We start from the raw sequence: 22,014 nt of genomic DNA on the forward strand, positions 1-22,014 counted from the left end.
GGAAATATTATAAATAAAATTCTCTCATTCTGGGTGAAGGATGTCACAGAATCACTAAAATAATATTAGAGAAATGTTGAGTTATTGGAAAGTTGCAGTGCTGGAGGAGGTTACAGAATGGGGTTTGATGACACATGATGTGAGTTTTAAATTTGAATCATTATTGGACTTGGGCAAATGTGAGGTCAACAGACAGGGATGGACAAAAACGGGGTTATCAAAAGATAACAAAACAAAACTGGAATTTAGCCTTGAGAAGCTAAAGCTGATTTAGGTGGCAAGTTACATTATACCATTCTAGGCTCACAACATCAAATACAGAAGCTTACCAGAGTCTGCTCACTTTTCTAACTAAACATGAACTAACTAGAATTAGAAGAAAAACCATAACAACAGAATAGGGGGAAAGGACTAATTTGAGAAATCTGCCAAATAGTCACATGGTGAGTCTCTTGCCTTCCTTTTGTGGTGCATCCTTCTATCAATCTTCAAATCTTTTAGATCATAAGATAAAGGATCAGAAGTAGGCCATTCAGCCCATCGAGTCTGCTCCATGAACGGATCCATTCTCCCACTCAGCCCCACTCCCTACCTTCCCATAACCTTTGATACCCTGATTATTCAATAGCCATCAATCTCTGCTTTAAAGCAACCCAATGACCTCGCCTCAACAGGTCCCCATGGCAGAAAATTCCAGAGGTTCACCTCTCTCTGGCTAAAGAAATTCCTCCACATTTCTGTTTTAAAAGGGCACACTTCAATCCTGTTGTGCCCTCTTGTCTTTGACTCTGTTACCATGGGGAACAACTTTGCCACATCTACACTGTTCAGGTCTTTCAATGTTTGAAATGCTTCTCTGAGGTCCCCCCTTCACTTATTCTTTGGAACTCCAAGGAGTACAGTCTAAGAACTTTCAAACATTCCTCATATGCTAATCCCTTCATTCCTGGAATCATTCTTAAATAAGGAGCCCAAAACTGTACCCTGTCCTCCAAGTGAGGCCTCACCAGTGCCTTATAATGCCTCAACATCACATCTCTGCTCTTCTAAACCTATTCTTCTAGATATGAATGCCAACCACCACTTTTAGGCCAATAGGTTTATAAGTTCCTTTCCACTGCCTCCCTCCCTTTTTAAATAGTGGAGTGACCTTTGCAATTTTCCAATCCTCCGGAACCATGCCATAATCTATTGTTTCTTGGAAGATCATTACTAGTACCTCCACAATCTCTATATTTCTACTTCTTTCAGAATCCAAGGGTGCATTCCATCTGGTCCAGGAGACATATTTAATTTTTTTTTAATTTAGTGTTATGGACCATGGACTGACCTTTTGGACTGTGGACTGTCATTATAAAGGATGGATTTCTACCAAGAACTGTGTAACTTGGAGGTACAGTTCAGTGCTGATTCATCGAGGTCGAGCTGTGCAGAGAAAGGGATGAGATGAGAGAGAGGAATGTATTCGTTGCTTAGAACTTTTGAGAACAGGGGAAAACCCAACTGTGAAGCAGAGAGTTCAGTTTGGAGCAGGCAAGAAGGATACACAGAGATACCACATGCTCTATACTTGAGACAGTTTCTGGCTGACCTGCTTCGCAGGGGAAAAACTGATTTTGAGTGTGACTAAAAGGTCACTTGTCATAGAGCTGTGCTAAATGCTCTTGCCTTATAAGTGAGGTGGCTAAAAGTCATCCTTCGAGAACCAATAGAAGTCATCTGAAGAAGCCTGCAAAAGGATTCGTAAGTTTACTGCAATGCAACATCCAACATTTCTCTCTCTCTCCAACATTCTATTCAATGTACTTTGTTATCAGTAAAGAATTGAACTTGGACATTGAAGTTTGAGATTGAATTCTGTGGACTGTGCTTTGGGATTGACTTACTTGACTAAATTGACTGGGGTATGAGGGATTTTTTTTTCCTTTTATGAGTATTGGGCACAGACTGTAATAGTTTGAGTTTTTCGCATACTTTTTTTCTTTGGCTTGGCTTCGTGGACGAAGATTTATGGAGGGGTAATGTCCACGTCAGCTGCAGGCTCGTTTGTGGCTGACAAGTCCGATGCGGGACAGGCAGACACGGTTGCAGCAGTTGCAAGGGAAAATTGGTTGGTTGGGGTTGGGTGTTGGGTTTTTCCTCCTTTGTCTTTTGTCAGTGAGGTGGGTTCTGCGGTCTTCTTCAAAGGAGGTTGCTGCCCGCCGAACTGTGAGGCGCCAAGATGCACGGTTTGAGGCAATATCAGCCCACTGGCGGTGGTCAACATGGCAGGCACCAAGAGATCTCTTTAGGCAGACCTTGTACCTCTTCTTTGGTGCACCTCTGTCTCGGTGGCCAGTGGAGAGCTCGCCATATAACACGATCTTGGGAAGGCGATGGTCCTCCATTCTGGAGACGTGACCTACTCAGCGCAGTTGGATCTTCAGATATATGATATTTGTATAATTGCTGTAGATACTTATAGAGCAGATAATTTTGTTAAGACATTATATTGTTAATAGTTATTAATAAAAAGAGTTAAAATTTAACCTTTTTGAATTGCATCTTCTGTTGCAGCTGGTTTGAGATGTAACATTAGACATACAGCATGGTATCAGGCCTTTTTGGCCCATGGGCCCATACTGCCCAAATACCCCAATTAACCTACAACCCCTGTATCTTTTGAAGGGTCAAAGGAAACCGGAGCACCCAGAGGAAACCCAAGCAGACAGTAGAAAACGTACAAACTCTTTATAGAATTCGCCAGATTCTAATCTGGGTCGCGAGCATTATAATAATGTTACACTAACTGTACCATATCTACCCTTAAGTCTTTTAGCTTCCCAAGCACTTTCTCTCTGGTGACCATGAACTCACTCACCTCACTTCCCTGACATGCTTGAAAGTCTGTCTTCCACAGTGAGTACTGATGCAAAATTCTCATTCAGTTCCTCTGCTATCTCCTTGACTCTTTTTATAATTTCTGCAGCGTCATTATTCTTCGCAATGTACATCGGTTTCCCAACATGAGTGGTCCCATCCGCACGTGCGCAGCTATTACATCCAATGACTTGCGAGGAGCAGCATGTGTTTTTAGCACGGGAGCAAAAAAGCACTGAATCAGTGGGAGATCATAGTAGAAAGACCCCCAAAAAGCACTAAATAAGTAGGCTTATAGGAGCAGAGCCCTGAGGGAGATCACAGGAGAATGATCCACAAAAATGGAACCAAACCCCCGAACAAGCCCTCCGGAGAAGGAGGTGAGCAGTAAAAACTCCAGGATTATCAGTGGGAGGTTCCCAAGTCCCGTTGAGGGGCTGGGGTAGATGCAGGGCGGCAAAGCCTGAGGAGGAAGGCCTCCAAGAAGAGCCCCCGTAGCGCTTCATTAGCGCCAAAAATTCAACGGGCCTGCCGGGGTGCTGTGTCTCAGCTGAGGAGCAGCAAGGTCATTGGGCGTGGGATCAGGTGGCAGTGGCCTATCTTCGTTGAAGGTGGAGCCCAAGGCCAGCTGCATCGACCTGGCTTTGTGGAAGTTGGGGTCTCAAAAAGCAAGCAGTTATACCGTTATGCCGCTGCATGAGGTTAGCTGCATGAGACGAATGGACCTCAGTTGTGGCAGTGAAGGGGAGTACTCCACACAAGAGCAGGTAGGACCTAATTTAAACCGAACACATCATGTAGTGAAGTCGCCCGCTCGATGGGAGAGAATTAATCACCAGCTGCAGAAAAGCCCAAGGAAGGGCGTGGTCTCTGTAGGACGGGCACCTGCTCGATCAGGGTCCGAGAGGAAGGCCTGCCAGAGAACAGAGCCCTCGACCAGTGACAAAATTGTAAGTCGTCTGGATAAATTGGAAGAACTGGTGACGGCAATAGTATGCAAGTTTCCTACACCATCAGAGCAGGGGGAGGACATTTATGATTACGCATAGGAAGATGATGAAGGGCCAGTAATAGAGGCTGACTCACCTAAATCTCCAAACACTGCTCAGGCCAGTCAGGGGGAGAGCCATATACCGCAAAGTTTGCAGTACCAAAGGGTATCGGCCAGCCGCTAGAGGATAATATTGTGGGGTCAATAGCTTATATGGTATCAAATGCCTTTTAGGAGACAGTACTAGAAGAATCCATCAAGAAGTCCCCCTGCCCTGTTAACTGCCCTCTGTTGGAGGTACCTAAGGTAAATCCCACGATATGGGACAATTTGAAGGTTCCCACAAGGGCAAAAGACATGAAATTGCAAAGTCTACAGGGGTCACTGGTTAAAGGTATCATTGCATTTGCACAAACGCTCTCACACGATTTATCGGAGACCCAACAAGAAGCTCTGGGGCTGTTATCCCATGCAAACTATGATTGTCCGACTTAAATGTAAAATATGCTCATTTGTGCAGACCATCTAACCTTGTAATGGAATTTCTATTTGGTGATGATCTCAGTAAACAGGTGAAAGATTTGAATGAGCAGCAGAAGGCAACGGTTGGCAATGGTCAGAGGTTCAAGAGCACAGGCAAGAGAACCTGCTGTGTTTCACCCCTATTGCAGGTATGCGGGGGAATTTAAGTGGGTTATCCGAGGCAGTTTCCCACTCCAAGCGGCAAAAGCCAGCAGGTCTTTTTTAGAACAATGTCCTCCATGGAGTCAGTGGCAGCAGAATTTTCCCGCTCTAAGTGGTTTGCGGAGGTGGGCTCAGAATGCACCAGCCTGTAGACTAGGTGGGTCGAGGAAGTGAACGCTACAGTTGAGTGCACTTGATAATTACAAGGCCTTAACGGTTGATGCTCGATTAACACTATTCTGTGATAGATGATGTAATATTACCACTGATACATCTATTTGGCAGACAATGAAGGACTATAAAATCGAATTTGATCCCCAGAAAACCCCTCTGATAAGGAGAAAGGATCTATATACATACATACACAGACCACAACTGACGGAGGATGTACATGCCAAGATCACACCATTAAAAAAGAAAAACGCTATTGAATGTTGTAGCTATAAAAAAACATAAGTTTGTATCAAACATCTTCACCCGACCCAAAAGTTCTGGCACTAGAGGGATACTGGATTTATGGGATCTTAACGAATATGTCTTGTACAGGCATTTTAAAATGGATAATATGTATTCTGTGTTGCCGCTGTTGCGTAAGGCCCATTACATGGTCTCGATAGATTTGCAAGACACATAAAATTCGGTCGCGATCTGCCCACAGTACAGGAAATTCTTGAACTTTAACTGGAAGGGAGAGCTACGACTGTATAAGGCTTTGCCGAACGGGCTGAGCTTGGCGCCCAGGGCATTTACTAAGTTACTGAAGCCGGTGTTTGCCAAGCTCAGGAAAGAGGGGTACATGGTAATGGGTTACCTAGACAATGCTCTTATCATGGACAGATTATTCGAGGAAACAGAAAGGGCAGTAGCAGCCACCTTGAGATTATTAAGCCATGTGGGGTTTCCTAATCAACCTGAGAAATCAGTGCTGGTGCCTACCATGAGGTTAAAATTCCTTGGCTTCATTATTGATACATAAGACATGAGACTTACTCTGTCAGAGGATAAAGCGGCAGAGATCAGGACAGCCTGCAGAGGGCTCATGACAGAGTCTCATCCCTCCATAAGAAAGGTGGCCAGGTTGATTGGGAAACCGGTGGGGGCTTTCTCAGCAGTCCGCGAAATTATAGGTTTGTGGAAATTGACAAAATATCAGCTCTTAAGGCAGCTAGGGGATATTTTGACATATGATCACTGCCTCTTAAGGATTCCTTTACCTTCGGCTCGCTATTAATTCTGGATCATTACACAATACCCAATCCAGAATTGCCATTTTCCTGGTCGACTCAGCCACAAGCTGTTAGACGCCATCTCTTAGGTATACTACAAATTCTCTCTCTTGTGATCCAATCCCAACCTAGTTTTCCCCATCTTCTTGCATGTTATAATCCACATGATGAACAGAACAATGCCTTTCTGGCACAGCTTTTCTATTTGCTGTTATAATTTATTACTTGCATCCCTGATGCTGTTTGGAAGTCTGTATATAACTGTCAAGTGTCTTTTTACCCTTGCCATTTCTTAACTCACAATGATTCCATATCTTCTGATCCTTTGTCACCTCTTTCAAATAATTTAATGTTATTCCTTACTAACAAAGCCATGCCATCCCCTCAGCTTACCTCCCTATCCTTTTGATACACTCTATATCCTTGAACATTCAGCTCCCAATGACATTCATTTAGCCATGACTCAACCATTCAAATTCATTCTGGACTCAAGCATCCAGGAGGCAACATTCTATCCTGGAATCTCTTTTGTGGCCACAGATCTCTTATCTGTTCCCCTAACTATCAAGTTCCCTATGACTTCACCCTTCCCTTCTGAGGCTTAGAGCTGACCACAGTGCTATTGGTCTGGCTGCCACCTTGCCCAGAGAGGTCATCCACCCCCAACAGTATACTGACAATAACCACACCAGCAGTGTAAGTATAAAACAGCTTTAATAAACTAATCTGTACACCAAGAGGTCTTGTCTCTCTGCAAGGCGAACTGGAAGGCTAGACTGCTTTATGTACAAAGTCACCAGGATGACCCCTGGTGACCTAGTGGTGTAATTACATATCACCACATACTCATTGCTGAGTGGAATGGCCACAGGGGTGTTGCATTGACTGCCTATTCCCCTCCCCTCTCCTAACAGTCAAGCAGTTACCGGCCTTTTGCCTCTTAGGTGTGATTATCTCCTTATAGTTTCTGTCTATCACCCTCTCTGCCTCCCAAATGATTCAGAATTCATCCAGCTCCAGCTCCATTTCCCTAACACGGTCTGTAAGGAGCTGCAGCTGGATGCATCTCTTTCACATGTGGAATTCAGTAACCCTTGTGCTGCTCCAAATTTCCCACATCCTGCAGCTTCGAGCCAGAGTTTTCTACTCTGATTACTATGAAGTTACCTTACCTGTAGCATATTCTGCTCACCGAAACCTCTCGAGCAAAAGCCTCAAACATTCCAGACCTATACTGGGCCACTCACACACACTGGCTGCTCCCCTTGAGCTTCCCATTTTATTTGCTGTAGCCAGGGCCAATGCCAGACCTTTTTGCGCCCTAGGCCGGGCTGAGCACTGAAGGGTGCTGACCGGGTTGTCCCTGGTGGTGGGAGGTGAAGCGGGGGGCAGGGGTTTAGCCAGGTTTTAATGTTAGGGGGAGTGAGAGCACATTAAGAAAAAAAAGCCGCACCACCATAAGCTGTGCACATCTTTTTCGGGCTGATTGTCAATCCACCGTTCTTGGCAGCACTGGCAAAGCCACTCTTATATGTCTTCAAGAGATTGAGAACCCAGTGCATAGTCATCAGCAAATTGTAGTTCATGTGCCACAATGTCCCTGACTTTGGTTTTTGCTCTCAGTCTTGCGAGGTTGAGGAGGGTCCGTACAGCTGAGGGAATGCCATCAATACTGGCAGAGGATCACGAGTATAGCGGAACCGGAAAATAAAACTCATTTATGATTTCTCCTGACTTCAGTGCCTCAATGATGTTGATGTGCCATTCCTCAAGCCAAATTTATCTTCACATGTTGCCTTGACCATTATCACTGTGTGCCCACTCTCCCACTATTCTTCTTGTCAACCCAGCTCCCTTTCACAGTGCACCATCTCCAATATCTCCAATAACATTTGAATATCCCTTGTAAATGATTCTATCCCTTGTTAAGGATTACATATCTCAGAAATTTGATCCCACCATTTTTTAAATTGGGGTGGGAACATCCTGTATCGATCCCTGGACTCGGAAAGGGTCCATAGTCGGGGTATTGTTCAACAACCTCGTTCCCTTCATTCTCCTCATCTCTCCCCTTGGATTGTATTGGTTCCTGTTCTCTTCTCCTCCCATTGCGACTTTGGAAATTATATTTATTGTTGCCCTGTTCTGATGATTCTCAACTGCCTGAAGAACTGCTAATTTCAGTATTGTGTTGTGCCACCCACAGGTGGTTGACCAGTGGACTGCCCGCTTCCGCTTGAGCATTGTATCTGGCCTAGGGCTGGACAGGAGCCCTGGTGTAGGCTAAGGGGAGGGTTCAGAATTGGGATTCGGTCATCAGGAGGTCCGGTGAATGGAGTTCCCAATGCCTGTATCCAAACTCTCCGTTCGGCAGTCAGCCTAAAGGCGCACACCTGAGCTCCTGATGCCGACTCCAAACCCTCCCCTTGGCTTACCTGAACTGTGGGGCAAAATTTGCAAATCAATTCAGTTTTTAAATAAAACATTTTACTCACAGCTCTTGATTTAGCCTCTCTGATTTACTGTTCGAACATAAATCTTGAATTCTTTTTGTGCCTTGCGTTCACAGTGAATCATGCATGCGCAGCATACGAACCTCGCCAGCTAATAGCTGAAGGGCTGAGAACATGCCCAATCAGCAGGGAGCACACACAGAGAGACAGCAGGGCAGATCATGGTGCCTGTCTTTGAACTGTGAGACCACAACATCTGGAATCTCTCTTCAACAGCGCCCCTCTGAGGTTTGTGCCCTAGGCAGCTGCCTAGTTGGCCTAATGGTAGCGCTGGCCATGTCTATAGCACAAACACAATCAATCATGCTCCGCTTCACTTTTAAACCCCCATAATGATAGCTTTTGAGTATTTATCCCATTCTTTATATCTTCCAAACAATGGATAGAAATAAGAGAGAATTAATCAGAGAATAAACTCTGATTGCTACTAGATCTAATACATATCCTTAATATAACTTCTAAAGAAATTCTGCATCTAGTACCATGGGAACAGGAATGGCTAACTAACCTGAATAACAACTGTAATTCATGAATGGTACAAAGTCAAAAGGCTAAATTATTCAAATCTACTCTGGTCAAACAATTATGAGAATGGTTATGTATTCAACAACATACTTATTCCAAACAAAATAGCTATGAAAACCTTAAGATTTATCTACTTTATTTCTCAGCTTCATTGTAGTAACTCTATCCTTAAATGTCACAGTTCCTGTCTGATTTTCATAAATCCAAATGATAACTTTATTGGTATATGTTCACTATTCCCCTGAATTTAATTTATTGCTCATGTATCATGAGATCATTTGGGTTCAATCTTTCTCCTGATGGATCCATGTTCTTTCTAGACTCCCCCAAAATAATTCTTCTTATTCCTCTTCCTCAAGCCTCCACAGAACATATTTTGTAAAAACATGATTTGGTGATGTTTCCAATCTATTCCCACCTCTTACTGAATGTACGTCTCATCCCCTTGCAAATTGTTTGGTGACTTCTGATGGGAGAGATAATAAAGCAAAGCATTATTTTGTTATTGTTATTCATTGTACCTCATAAAAATTAAAGTTCATCAATTACATTCACCAAGAACTGGTCAGTTCCTCTCAGGATACGATTGCATCTCTTTATATGTTTAACGTATGTCACTTCCTGATTTCTCACCTAGGTTCTCCACGTTCACATCTTGTACTTTAGGGCCTTTCTCATTTTCATCTTGCACCTTAGAACCAATCTTGTGAATATCTTCTACCTTTAGGCCCTTCTCATGTTTATCTTGTACCTTTGGACCCTTTCCATGAATGTCTGGTACCTTTTTACCCTCCTCGTGCATATCTTGTACCTTTGAGCTTCTGTGATTAGGTTTGCTCGTCCACTTTGCATTTACCTCCTTTGAAGCATCAGGTGCTGTGTATGGCAAATTATCATAGCCAGTAGGCAGCTGGTGTCTGTTAAGCACAGCATCACAACTTAGTATAGTGTCATGTGCGGGCTGAGATGCCTCATGCTTGCCATCCCAGCGTGCACCGCTTTCTGTTAGTCCATCAATGTTACCACTTTGTTCAGGAAACACACCATGAGGCACTCCTCCTCCTAGAGTTAAATAAAGTAATTAATCAGGCAATCAAGAACAGCTCTGTTTGCCCAATAAGAGACTTAATTTTTTTCCAAAGGTGAAGAAATGAAGACACGTGGTACACATAAAAACAAGGAAAGAGACACAAGGACATGATTTTACACATTCAACTTGGTAATAAGCTAGATGCAGAAGAGTAATGATAATTTTTGTTACAATGCACAGGAAAAAATGCAGCATTGCTCAATGCTCAGACATCAACATTGAAAGCATACAACTTTAAGTGAGCAAGTGTTTTGTTTTGATATGTGTGAGGTAGAATACTCAACCAAAACAAAACAAAAAAATGTGAGAAACACTCAGTTGCTCAGGGGCAGTATCTACATAAAGAGATACCAAATTAATGCCCTTGAAGGAACCTCTTTGACAGTACTGGTGGAGAGTATTTAAGCTGAGCTGTTTTTTTTATATATTTCCATTTGGCAGTATATGGATTTGATTTGTCCTGAAAGATAATAGTTCAGAGACTGGATTTCATGAATAAACTGCAGACATAACTCAATGTTGAGAAGAGGTCACTTGAATATTAGCTTATACTTCATTGTATTTTTCTCATGTATTTTGTTTTCTCCTTTGCAGTGATCATTTTGTACGGCAAGATCAGTTGCCCAGCAGATGCTCTGCGATGTTGATGCCATAGCAGTTATCCACTTGCTCCTCTAGATACCTTTAAGTTTGAACTTTTTTTTTAACTAACAAGAGAAATTTCGGCATTCCTGTGAACCTCTTATCCCCGTTACCTCACATCTTCCTCTACTCACACAGACAAAATGAACTGCTTGACCTAACTCCATCAGAAATTCCATATTCAGCCACATCTTTTTATCGCAACCACGGTGTCTACAGATTTTTGTGATTTCCTACTGATTTATCTCTTTTCAACATAATTTGACCAACACGAAAAGGTGCCTGCACCAACAACAACAACTTGTATTTATATCCTGGCTTTAATGCAGTAAAACATAGCAAGGGGTGCTGCAGCAATGTACCCTTACAAGAGACCAATGCCAATTTCAAGATAATGTCTCCATCTTTCTCCATCATGCCTAGTTTTCTTGATAACACCATTTTCAAGATTATGGTGCCATTTTGTTCCTAAGTACAGCTCATTTTAAGGCCCTGACATGAGCTTTGTTGCGATGCCTTCCTTCATTCCTCATATGGAACCCAATTATGGTTGAGCAAAAAAAGTAAAGGCAGGATTGTTGGCAATAAGCTCAAGATCAGCTAAGTTGTTGGACACTGCATGCTGAAATTATAACAAAAAATTAGCATAGCATGGAAAACTATGGACCAGAGATTGGTAAATGGGATTGATAAAGAAGGGTACTCGATAGTCATCATGGACATCGTGGGCTATAAGACCCTGTTTGTGTGCTGTATGATTCTCTGACCCCATGAGCAGGAATGCTGCTTTCAATAGACACAAGTGAATGTGATGCCTTGACTATTTTTGGGGTGTCCCAAGTGAGACCGAGAGGAACAAATAAATGTATAGTTGAGAAAAAATGTAGCAAGAGGCAATGTAGAAAAATTATGTGACAAGCAAGAAATAAAATTGGTGTTTGTAAGTGGTCATCAAAAATTGACGTCGTGGTTGACTAGGGTTCTTAATAATTTCTATTGACTTTAGAAAAGAAAATCAGGCACTCTACAACATAGCTTCCTATTTGCTTCAAGCAAATTTTCTGCTACGGGCAAAAATCATTTTCGCTTGCAGAGAAGCATGAGTACTAATATAAGAAAGAAAAGTGTGAAGTAATGGAAAGAAAAACATAAAAAGCAAAGGAGAAAGTAATGAAGTCAATAAAGGATCTTGGAACAAATCTACTAGTGAGGTCTGAACCCCCTGAACTCATTAGTGATGAATTCTCCCAACCCCTCAGGTATTTCACAGCCCAAAAGCTCAACTCTAAAAGCTCTTAGTTCTATAGCTGCCTTTACAGTCGAAGTCCTAAGCCAGAAGAAAATAACTACAGCTCAATAACAAATCTATATGCCAAAGCACCATTATAAGGCAAGGCATTTCATCAGTTCTTTAGTTTGGCTTATTAAATATTGTGAATCATTAACCATTTGTGGTATAATCTCAGTGTAACATTATTTATTGGTCCTAAAGCACCAAACCTGTTTCTTTTTCCATAGATGCTGTCTGGCCCTGTTGAGTGTTCCCAACATTTTCTCTTTTTATTTTTAATCTAATTGTATCTAATATCTGACAAGAACTCACAACTTGCTCACGTAATAAATTGTTGCATTATTAATTGCATTTAAATCTGTGAAATCTTGGACTTGTTTCTCTAAACAACATGAAAATACTGGATTAGTTTTTGATATTTATAGGATCCTGCAGATAAAGCATTTCACACAACAGTTATTTTAGAGGTAAAATAATTTTTTAGAGTGAGCATCGGCAGTTATAGGAGCACCCATTAAAAATTATGTTAAACAGATAGCAAGCAAAATGGTAGTGAATGCAGATTAGAAAAGGCATGAACAAGATGTGCACAAGATGGTCTTGTGTGTTGCACATTACATTGTGCTGCAGCGTGGATGGTAATCTGCACTTCTGTTAAGTTTTGAAACTTTTGACCGTGAAGCAGGCTCAAATAAGATTTCATACAGTGGCTAATGGATGGGCACAGTGAAAAAGAGTACACTTTCCTTGTGATACAGGCATGATCAGAACAACGACTTATGACATCATGGATGGAATAATGATTCAGATGGCACTGTGAAAATAGTCTGTGATCAATTAGGAAGCAAACACAGAAATCAATGTATTTCCAAAAATGAATATCAACTTTCAACAATGAGTACATATACATCCAAAAATAAGCAAACATTTATACATTTAATAATAATGTAACTTTTCTAATATTATAAATATGCTTTCAAAAATGAGTGTTTTACATACCTAAAGCTGCCTTGACTTCCAACGCCTCAGATTCCTGTGAGAATTCACTAAGGCCAGCTGCATTGACAGCCCTGACTCGGAATTTGTACAACTCCCCAGTGTGTAGGCCATGACAAATAAATCTTAAAAACAAAAATGTAATTTACAACATCAAGTAATTCATCACAGATTATTCATGAACAGGTGAATATTTCTTCTCAAAATTAAAATTAAAAAACAATGCCATTTTAAATATTTTACTTCCATTTCTTCAAGCATTATTTTTTTGATTTAAAAATACTGCATGTTAACAAGCCATTCTGACCCATGAGCCCACGCTTCCCAAATACACCCATGTGACCAATTAACCTACTAACCCTGTAAATCTTTGGAATGTAGGAGGAAACCAGGTCACCCGAAGGAAATTCACGTGGTCACAGGGAGAATGTACAAACTCCTTACAGATAGCGGTGGATTCAAACCTAGGTCGCTGGCACTGTAATAGCATTGGATTGACTGCTATGTTAACTCTGTCATCCATCTAATTCCCATACTGATTTTTTTGTCTTTGGTCTCTTATGTCCCACTAACAAAACCCAACATAGCTTGAGGTACAACATCTTATCTTCTGACTTGCCACTTTAGCCATCACCAAGCTTTTTGGTTTGAGGCAGAACCAGCCATTCTGATAGAAAATCGCAAAGCTGTAACATTATTTCTTTCCCCAAATGCTTCCTGGCCTGCTGAGTATCTCCAGTGTCCTCTTCCAGGAATGGTTTCTTATCTCCCAGTCCTATTACCTATGTTCTCATTGGGGTCTCCTTCTATTTACACCTGCTTCAGACTGGTCAGTGGTAATTAAATCCCCGTCTTTTTTTAAATTTCCCCTTTGATACACTTTATATCACCCCTTCCTACTTTAGCCTTGATAAATGGTCCCAATCTAAAGCATTTCTACTCATGGATGCTGCCTGACCTGTTGAGTTCCTCAGTAATCTCATTGTTTGCACAATATCCCAGCATCTTCAGATTTCATGTTTTTCAAATCAATTCTTGTCCTGTTTACTCTACATCCTGAATTGGGATCAGTATAGTTGGAGATTGAGGTTTCAGGATGGTATTTTAATGTGATACATAATCATAGTGTATTTTGTAGCATAAAGGTCATTTTATAAAAATCTATTAGAAGGGAAAAATAGATCAAGTATTTTGGTTCAATTTGATCATCAACATTCTCTTGAAAACACAGTGGCCATTATATATTATATTTTTAAGAACTTAAATTTGCTACTCAACATCCTGCTTCTTGTTTCCCTGAGTTTGCTGGTCATTCATATATGTTAAGGATACAAGAAGTTCCATTCATCGTTTTAGGAATTTGGGATTTGGATCAGTGATCTTAAACTGCCTTAAGCAGATAATAATCTGCCTTCAATACCTATCAATGGGCAACTATATCTTTTTCTTGCATTATAATCAGATAATTCATCACGAGTCTTTCCAAAATATAAGAAAATCAAAGGGAATATGAGAAAAATCTTATGCAAATTTTTGTATTCAGCCAGTGGTGCATCTTTTAGATAAAAATTGAGGCTTCATTTCCACCATCAGCTATATATTTAATAATCTCCTGGTACCATTTTGCAAAAAAAAAAGGGAAAATATTTGTGATGAACTAGTTCAGGTAATTGCTTTATATTCAACCAACATCACAAAGCAAATTATGTGATCTTTAACTTGTTGCCATTTATTGGAGGTCATTCTACATAAAATGTATTTCTGACATTATAATTAGGACTACACTTTAAAAAGCATATTTCTTTGGTTGTAAATTATTTTGTGACATATTTTGATTGGGAAGAGCTTTATTTATTTTGTTTCTTTATTAGATTCGTTAAAGGTAGTAGGCAAAAATTGTCTCATGTAATAGATCAGCTATTTTGTTCAAGCATAATCCACTGATGCAAATTTGATCCAGCAGTTCCATGTGAAGCCATCAGAGAAGAAACTTTTACATCACTTTCACAGAATTCTTGTGTGTACACAAGAATCGTGTGAACCATCACTTTAATTCAGGTCCAGTTTGAAGCGTTAAAGCATCCATCATTTACAGTTCAGTTCCCTTCCTCCCATAATTGCTCCCTCAGAGATACAACCACCACACCCATCTCACTCCCTTCCCTGAACCATCCTTGGCTCCAGCCTGATCATATGTCTAGCTGTCATCATTTCAGTGTACTGACTGTTCTATTATGCTTGGGTCCAAGCATAATGCTTTTTCTTCAAAAGATTCAGATTTAGAATTGAACGGCATTCAAAAATGCATTTTAAATTGGGAAAACTTTGGAAGCCCATGCCCTTTTCATGCAAAATTCTATTCAGCACAAGGGCCGTGACAAGAAAATGGCTGTCTGTTTTAAATAATGTTATCAGTGTACTGGAGTTTCCATCAAGCATCTCCGTATGACTCATTTGTGCTTGGTAACATCATTAGTTAGCTCTGGGATGGAGATGATAAGATGTGCATTCATCTGCAATGACTTATACCCAGGACAGCAGAGCAATGATCACAATGTACCAGAAATACAAGAGCAAATTGCTTACAGGTATGCCAATGACCATTCTGCAAATGGAGGTTAAAGGTTAATGACAAATCTTAAATCAAATTCTTCATTCACTCTCGCCCATCCTTAATCTGATTCGCTCTATTCAAGTTCTTCTACTTCTCTCGTGATCACTACCTTTTTCCTTTCACTGGTTTGTTATTGCACGGTTCCCATTTTCCAGATCCTTGGATGCTTCCTTCAATGTAGTACCCCACCAACTCTTTTGCATCTTTTGATTCTTCCCAACTTACAACCATTGAAGTGTCTGTGTTCCTTGAAGGCACGACATGACCAGGTGCTTTCGGAACATCTGAAAGAAAAAGGCAGAAATGCATTACAGAACAATTTTGATTTGCCTTAAACCTCATCTAGTCTATAAGATTAGTTATTGATTAGAGATCATCTCAACAGTGTATTTTGTTGCAATGTCAGCAGTTACTCTGGAATAAATCTCCATAGAATTTTTTTTGTCCTTTCTTTTTAAAATATATTTATTGAGTTTAATTTAAAAATATACACATATATATGTAATACATTTGCTAGAGTATAAGTAAAGACAAAAAAAATTGAACATTTTAGATAAAACATTGATTATACATGATATAAATTGTGTGCATCCTTTCAGATCTAACCCACTCTATCAAAAATATTGAAAAAGAAAAGAAAGCAAAAAAAATGAAAAAGAGAAATGAAACTCCTAATAATCGAATCCCTCCCTCTAAACAAGGCAAACTTGCATGTCTAATAAAAATAGGAAACGAAGGACAACAGTCGGAGACCAGACAACACTGTTCAAGAGCATCCAAACACCTTAATTCGTTAAATTATGCTGATACTCCACAAATGGGCCACACGTCTTATAAAAGTTCACCTTTACATCTTTTACATTATGTCTGATTTTTTTCCTAAACTTACAGGGTTACCTCCTGTAACCCTTGAGTATGGGTAGATGGAATACTTCCTTTCCATTTCATCAGAATTGCCCGTCTAGCTATTAATGAGGTAAAAGCTAAAACTTGCTTCTGAGATGAAGTCAATAATATTTTCTCATCTTGATAAAAGCCAAACAGCTCAATTAAGGGACATGGTTGTAATTTGACCTTAAAAATGATTGAAAGAGTTTGAAAGTAATCTTTCCAAAAACTTTCAAAACTAGGACAAGTCCAAAACATATGTATCAATGAGGGCTCAAAAATTTTACATTTATCACATAATGGATCAATATTAGAACAGAAGTGAGGGAATTTAACTTTTGAAATATGTGTACAACCTTAAATTGCAACAACGATGCACACAAAATGAGGATTCATTAATCACATTTAGAACAATCTCCCAGTCCTCATCTGGAAGTGACAAATCCAAATCATGATCCCAATCACTCTTGATCTTAAGTAGAGAAACTGTTCTCAAATTCATCAATTTACTATAAATAATTGATATTGATTCTCCATGAGAAAATTGGAAGTCAAAAAGTAAATCAGGAATATTTGTTTCAGAAAGCCATGGAAAATCAAAAAATTTGGACTGAACAAAATGTCTGACTTGTCGATATCTGAAAAAATGAACTATTGGATAATTTAAATTTTACCCTCAGTTGTTCAAAAGAAGCCAAGTCAAGTTAAGTCACCTTTATTAGTCGTTCATACATGTATTGGATGGTAAAGACTAGGTAGCATTCCTAGGACCATAGAGTAGATTTACATAAATACAAGTTAAAATATTAAGACGTAATAAAAGTCCACAGCACACTATCCACATATGTTCTGGGAATTCAGGAGCCTGATGGCTTGAGGGAAAACCTGTTGCTCAATCTGGACATAAGGGCCCAAATGCTATAGTACCTCCTACCAGATGGCAGAGGGGAGAAAAGTTTACATGAGAGATGTGTGGAATCCTTCACAATGTTTATTGTTTTTCATGTGCATCATGTGTTGTAGATGTCTGTCATGGTAGGAAGAGAGCCCCCAATGATCTTTTCTGCTGACTTCACTATCCTCTGCAGGGTCTTATGGTCTGAGGTGGTACAGCTTCCGAACTAGGTGGTAATGCAATGCTCAGAATGCTCTCAATTGATCTTCTGTAGAATGTAATGAGGATAGAGGGTGGAAGATGAACTTTCCTCAGCCTTCGCAGGAAGTAGAGATGCTTCTGGGCTTTCTTGGCTATGGACTTGGTGTTAAGGGATCAGGTGAGTTTCTCTGCCAAGTGCACACCAAGGAACTTGATATTTTTGACGATTTCAATGGTAGAACATTCAATGGGCCCTCCTAAAGTCGACAGCCATCTCTATTGTTTTATTAACATTCAGATACAAGTTGTTGACTCTGTACCAGTCCGTTAGCAACTGCACCTCATCTCTGTATGCTGACTCATCATGCTTACTAATAAGGCCCACCACAGTTGTGGAAACAAAATTATTTTAAATATAAAGATATTTAAAATTATTAAACCACCTCCCTTCAAGTCTACACCACTCTCTGAATCCTGCATCTGACAAAAAAGGTTAAAAAAAATGATTAGTTATATTGGGACAGTCCAGAGCAGTGGTTCTCAACCTTTTTCTTTCCACTCACATTCCACTTTAAGTAATTCCTATGCCATCGGTGCTCTGTGATTAGTAAGAGATTGCTTAAGGCGGTATGTGAGTGGGAAAGGAAGATTGAGAGTCACTGCTCTAGACCCAATTACTACTGAAATATTTTGCTTGAGAAAAATTGTCACTGGTCCATTTCCTTTGGAGTTCTGAAACCGTGAACATAACGAGTCAATTAGGTATGATTAAAACAGCTGTTTTCAAACTTTTTCTTTCTACCCACATCCCATCTTAAGCAATCCCTTACTAATCACAGAGCACCTATGGCATAGGGAATACTTAAAGTGGTTCTGTTCCATTTCCACCCAAGAAGGGCAGTCAACTAACTTATCAAGTCTTAATAAAAGAACCAAATTACGTATATTGACCACCCAATTATAGAATCTGCCCTTTTTTGTGTTTCGAAGATGTGCTTTATTTAAATGAGGCTGTTTTCCTTGCCATATATACGAGGAAATAAATGAGTCCAGTGAGTCAAAAAAAGATTTAGGGATAAAAATTGCTATTGACTGGAAAGGATATAAAAATTTCAGTAATATATTCATTCTCATCCTATCATAGTAATGGTTGCAGAATTTGTGTGGAAATTAAGCCTTCCTTTTGCCTGTCCAGCTAATTCAGGTTTTACAAACAGAGAGTTAAACCATTCCAAAGATATATGAGGCTTGTAGGTTAAGTTGTCACATGGGAGTATTTGGGAAACGCGGGCTCGTGGGCTGGCAGGGCCTGTTACCATGCAGTATCTATGATGTAAATTTGAAAAAAAAACACAAGACAGAATAAGTAACATGCCTAGCTCTGACCTATCGCATACCTGGAGTATGTTTTGGTCATTAATGGTGATATCCTGCTAGAGTTTTTCTGAAACATTGCAGGGACAGGCAGATAAAAGGTGCAAGTAGCATGAACAAATTTGCATGTGCACTTCATACTTACCAAGTTTGTCTGTTACTTCAGTAAATTCAGTGGCTTCAGAAGGTTCACCAATACCAGCGGAGTTGGCAGAGCGGACACGGAAACGGTACGATTTTCCCTCAGCCAGATCAAACAATGCAAATCGTGGGGACTTCACTGGGATTTCTGGGTTAACCCTCTGCCAGTCCTCTGTGCCTGCCACACACTAACACATGCAAGTGAGAATAAAGGCAACAAATGAGTGAGAAAAAAAAACAAAAACAAAATCAACTAATATCTTTAGTATTTGTTTACGGGCTATGGGTTATGCTGGCAAGAGCAAAATTTATTGCCAACTTCCAGTACTCTTGGGAAATACCAGTGAACCACTTCTGAAAACACTGCTGTCCTTTTGGCGAGGGTACAGTGGTTTTGCAAAAGAGGTTCAGTGATACGAAGGACCGTGACACTCTGAGTAAGGATCATTTCATTGATACTGGCAGGGCCCTACCAGTATTTGCACTATCACTGAGCTTCCTGCTTTTGGCAGCTGATGGGAAAATGAGGAGGTGGGGGAGGAGGGTTACCATTGCAATGATTTGCGATGTACAAATGATGACACCATACCCCTTACCTGTAAGCATCTTTGAAAATAATTGATAATATTTCAGGGCCACGTACCTTGGATGTAGGATAAAAGCTACTGGTATGTGAAAAATTTCATAATCGTCATTAATATTAAAAATATTACTGAAAATTGACTCTTTTTGTAGTATTATCTTCAATAAAATCAGATAGAAAATGCATTACATAAATCGTACTCAGAAAAGAGAGAAGCACACTTGCACAACTACATCTAAATTTTACATCAGTAAAAAAGTTTTAATTAAACAGGTTATAAAATCAGCAGAATGGGAAATCTCATGAAAAACAAAGAATGCAGAACATTACAGCACAGTACAGATCCTTTGTCCCATGATGTTGTGTCATCCTATGTAAACTTACTCCACCACAATCTAATCCTTCCCTACCACATACCCATAACCCTTTATTTTTCTTAAATCCACGTGCTTATCCAAGAGTATTTTGAATCTCCCTATTATACTAGCCTTCACCAACACCCATACCCCCGGCAATATATTCCAGGCGCCCACCACTCTCTGTGCAAAAACTTACTCTTGACATCTTCTCTCTACTTTACTATACTCACCTTAAATACATGTCCTCTGGTATTTGCCAATGATGTTCCAGGAAAAAGGTGCTGGCTGTCCACCCTATTTATGCCCATCATAATCTTATATATTTCCATTATCACCTCTCATCCTTTGTCATTCCAAAGAGGAAAGCCCTCGCTCTGTCAAACTTGCTTCATAAGTGATAGTCTTCTCTTGAACAACATACCACACTAGATAAACTACTTTCTTGACTGTTAAGGCTGCATTATTTTTTATCACTTGAATTTTGAGATGTTTACCTTTTCCACATAATACATGATACCTTCGTGGCCACGTTGACCAGGAGGTTTCCAGCTGAGGACAACATAACTCTTGGTGGCTTCAGTCACAGTAAGTTCTGTAGGTTTTCCAGGCACAATGCCTTCTGTTGGGGTAAGAGTGGAATAATAATGCATAACATGGAGCTAAGAAGTTGTCCAGAGTTTTCATTACAGATTAATATTTTTATTTATTGGATACAGATATTGTTAGCAAATAAATGGCGCATCCCAATATGCCCTTGAGAAGCTGAGTGTGAGCCACAACTTGAAATCTTAACAGTGAAATGTCCTGCCTCCCACTGCACCAGTCACTCCCATTCCCATCCCCATCTGTTGTAAGGTCGGATATTCAAAGATTTAGATTCAGCAACAATGAAGGAAGAGCCAAAATGGTGACTCAAAGGGGAACTTACACCTGCTATACTTGTCCTTCTTAGTGCTGGAGGTTTCAGGTTTGGATATGCTGTCAAAGTGGCCTTGGCAAGCAACTGCAAACTACAGTTTTATGTAGGTGCTAGTAGTTCAGGTATAATGTAATGGATGGGTTAACAGTCATTATACAGAGATACTTCTTTGGCTTGGCTTCGCGGACGAAGATTTATGGAGGGGGTAAAAGTCCACGTCAGCTGCAGGCTCGTTTGTGGCTGACAAGACCGATGCGGGACAGGCAGACACGGTTGCAGCGGCTGCAGGGGAAAATTGGTTGGTTGGGGTTGGGTGTTGGGTTATACTTACTGCACAGTTATAAACACAAGCATTAGTTGAAGCTCAAACTTCAAGGTATCTGGGAACAAATTTAGGGCTTCCTAGCTGCATTGAAAAGATGAGCTCCCATGGCTACATTGCTTACACACACACCCTGGCTAATTCTTTGAGGTTGATTAAATGAAGAAAGCAAGGCCATTCAAAGTGGTGTTGGTTTGCCCAGGTGCTGAGTAAATCTGTCATGCTGCATATGAAAGATTTAAGAAATGCAATTAAAATCTTAGCATTTTTCCAATTGATGCATTCATTAATATAGATGATATGCAGCAAATAAAATAGTTTGCAAAGTGGTCTTTCAAATTTCAGTAATCCAAATGCAGGAATGCATAAAAATATTGCATCCCTTTATGTTCCCCAGGATTTACCTGGAAGCTGACCAATAATGTATCAGCCAGAATGAGACAGGTAAATTTGTGTTAACACCCTGTGTCCTTTTGACACCCCAACTTCCTTGTTCTACTTAATTGAGGACCTAAGCTTCCAGCTGTAGGACACATACCCCACCAGTCCACTATCCAAAGATTACCATTTCCCATTTTGATTGACAACACCTATCCTTGGAAGCTTCATAAAATCTGCTGAGAAACAAATTACATTCAAGTGATCTAGAACATTTTATTGCTTTTAATGTAGTTTAGCTTTACCTTAGTAGACTAACGCATGTAGAAGGTAGTATATTATTTACCTGCTGGTTCTTCTTCAGTTACAACAATCTGGCCAGTCCAGGGGGCTAATGGCATTCCTAATAATTAAATAACAAAAGATAAATATTTTGGGAAAAAAAACAATCAAGATGAATTTGTAAACACTTTTGGAGAGACGAGAGACTGCATATTCTGGAATCTGGAGCAAGAATCGAACT

General features: G+C 40.2%; 1 protein-coding gene across 6 annotated transcripts in view; it reads right to left on the reverse strand.

The window, feature by feature from the left end:
* The window catches only part of myom1b (myomesin 1b), a 196,277-nt gene that overhangs the window by 45,500 nt on the left and 128,763 nt on the right, over nt 1–22,014 (reverse strand). For 5 of the 6 annotated variants that reach the window (XM_069921754.1, XM_069921752.1, XM_069921753.1 and 2 more), the window contains 6 exons: nt 21,838–21,894; nt 20,367–20,491; nt 18,935–19,118; nt 15,541–15,715; nt 12,821–12,942; nt 9,432–9,860 (listed from right to left, as the gene is read on the reverse strand). In XM_069921754.1, coding sequence (XP_069777855.1) covers nt 9,432–9,860; nt 12,821–12,942; nt 15,541–15,715; nt 18,935–19,118; nt 20,367–20,491; nt 21,838–21,894 — 1,092 coding nt within the window. The remainder of the gene's footprint in view (nt 1–9,431; nt 9,861–12,820; nt 12,943–15,540; nt 15,716–18,934; nt 19,119–20,366; nt 20,492–21,837; nt 21,895–22,014) is intronic. The other variant, XM_069921755.1, reaches the window with a different exon arrangement.

The sequence above is a fragment of the Narcine bancroftii genome, chromosome 2 (assembly GCF_036971445.1).
Source record: "Narcine bancroftii isolate sNarBan1 chromosome 2, sNarBan1.hap1, whole genome shotgun sequence".
NCBI classification, from domain to species: domain Eukaryota; kingdom Metazoa; phylum Chordata; class Chondrichthyes; order Torpediniformes; family Narcinidae; genus Narcine; species Narcine bancroftii.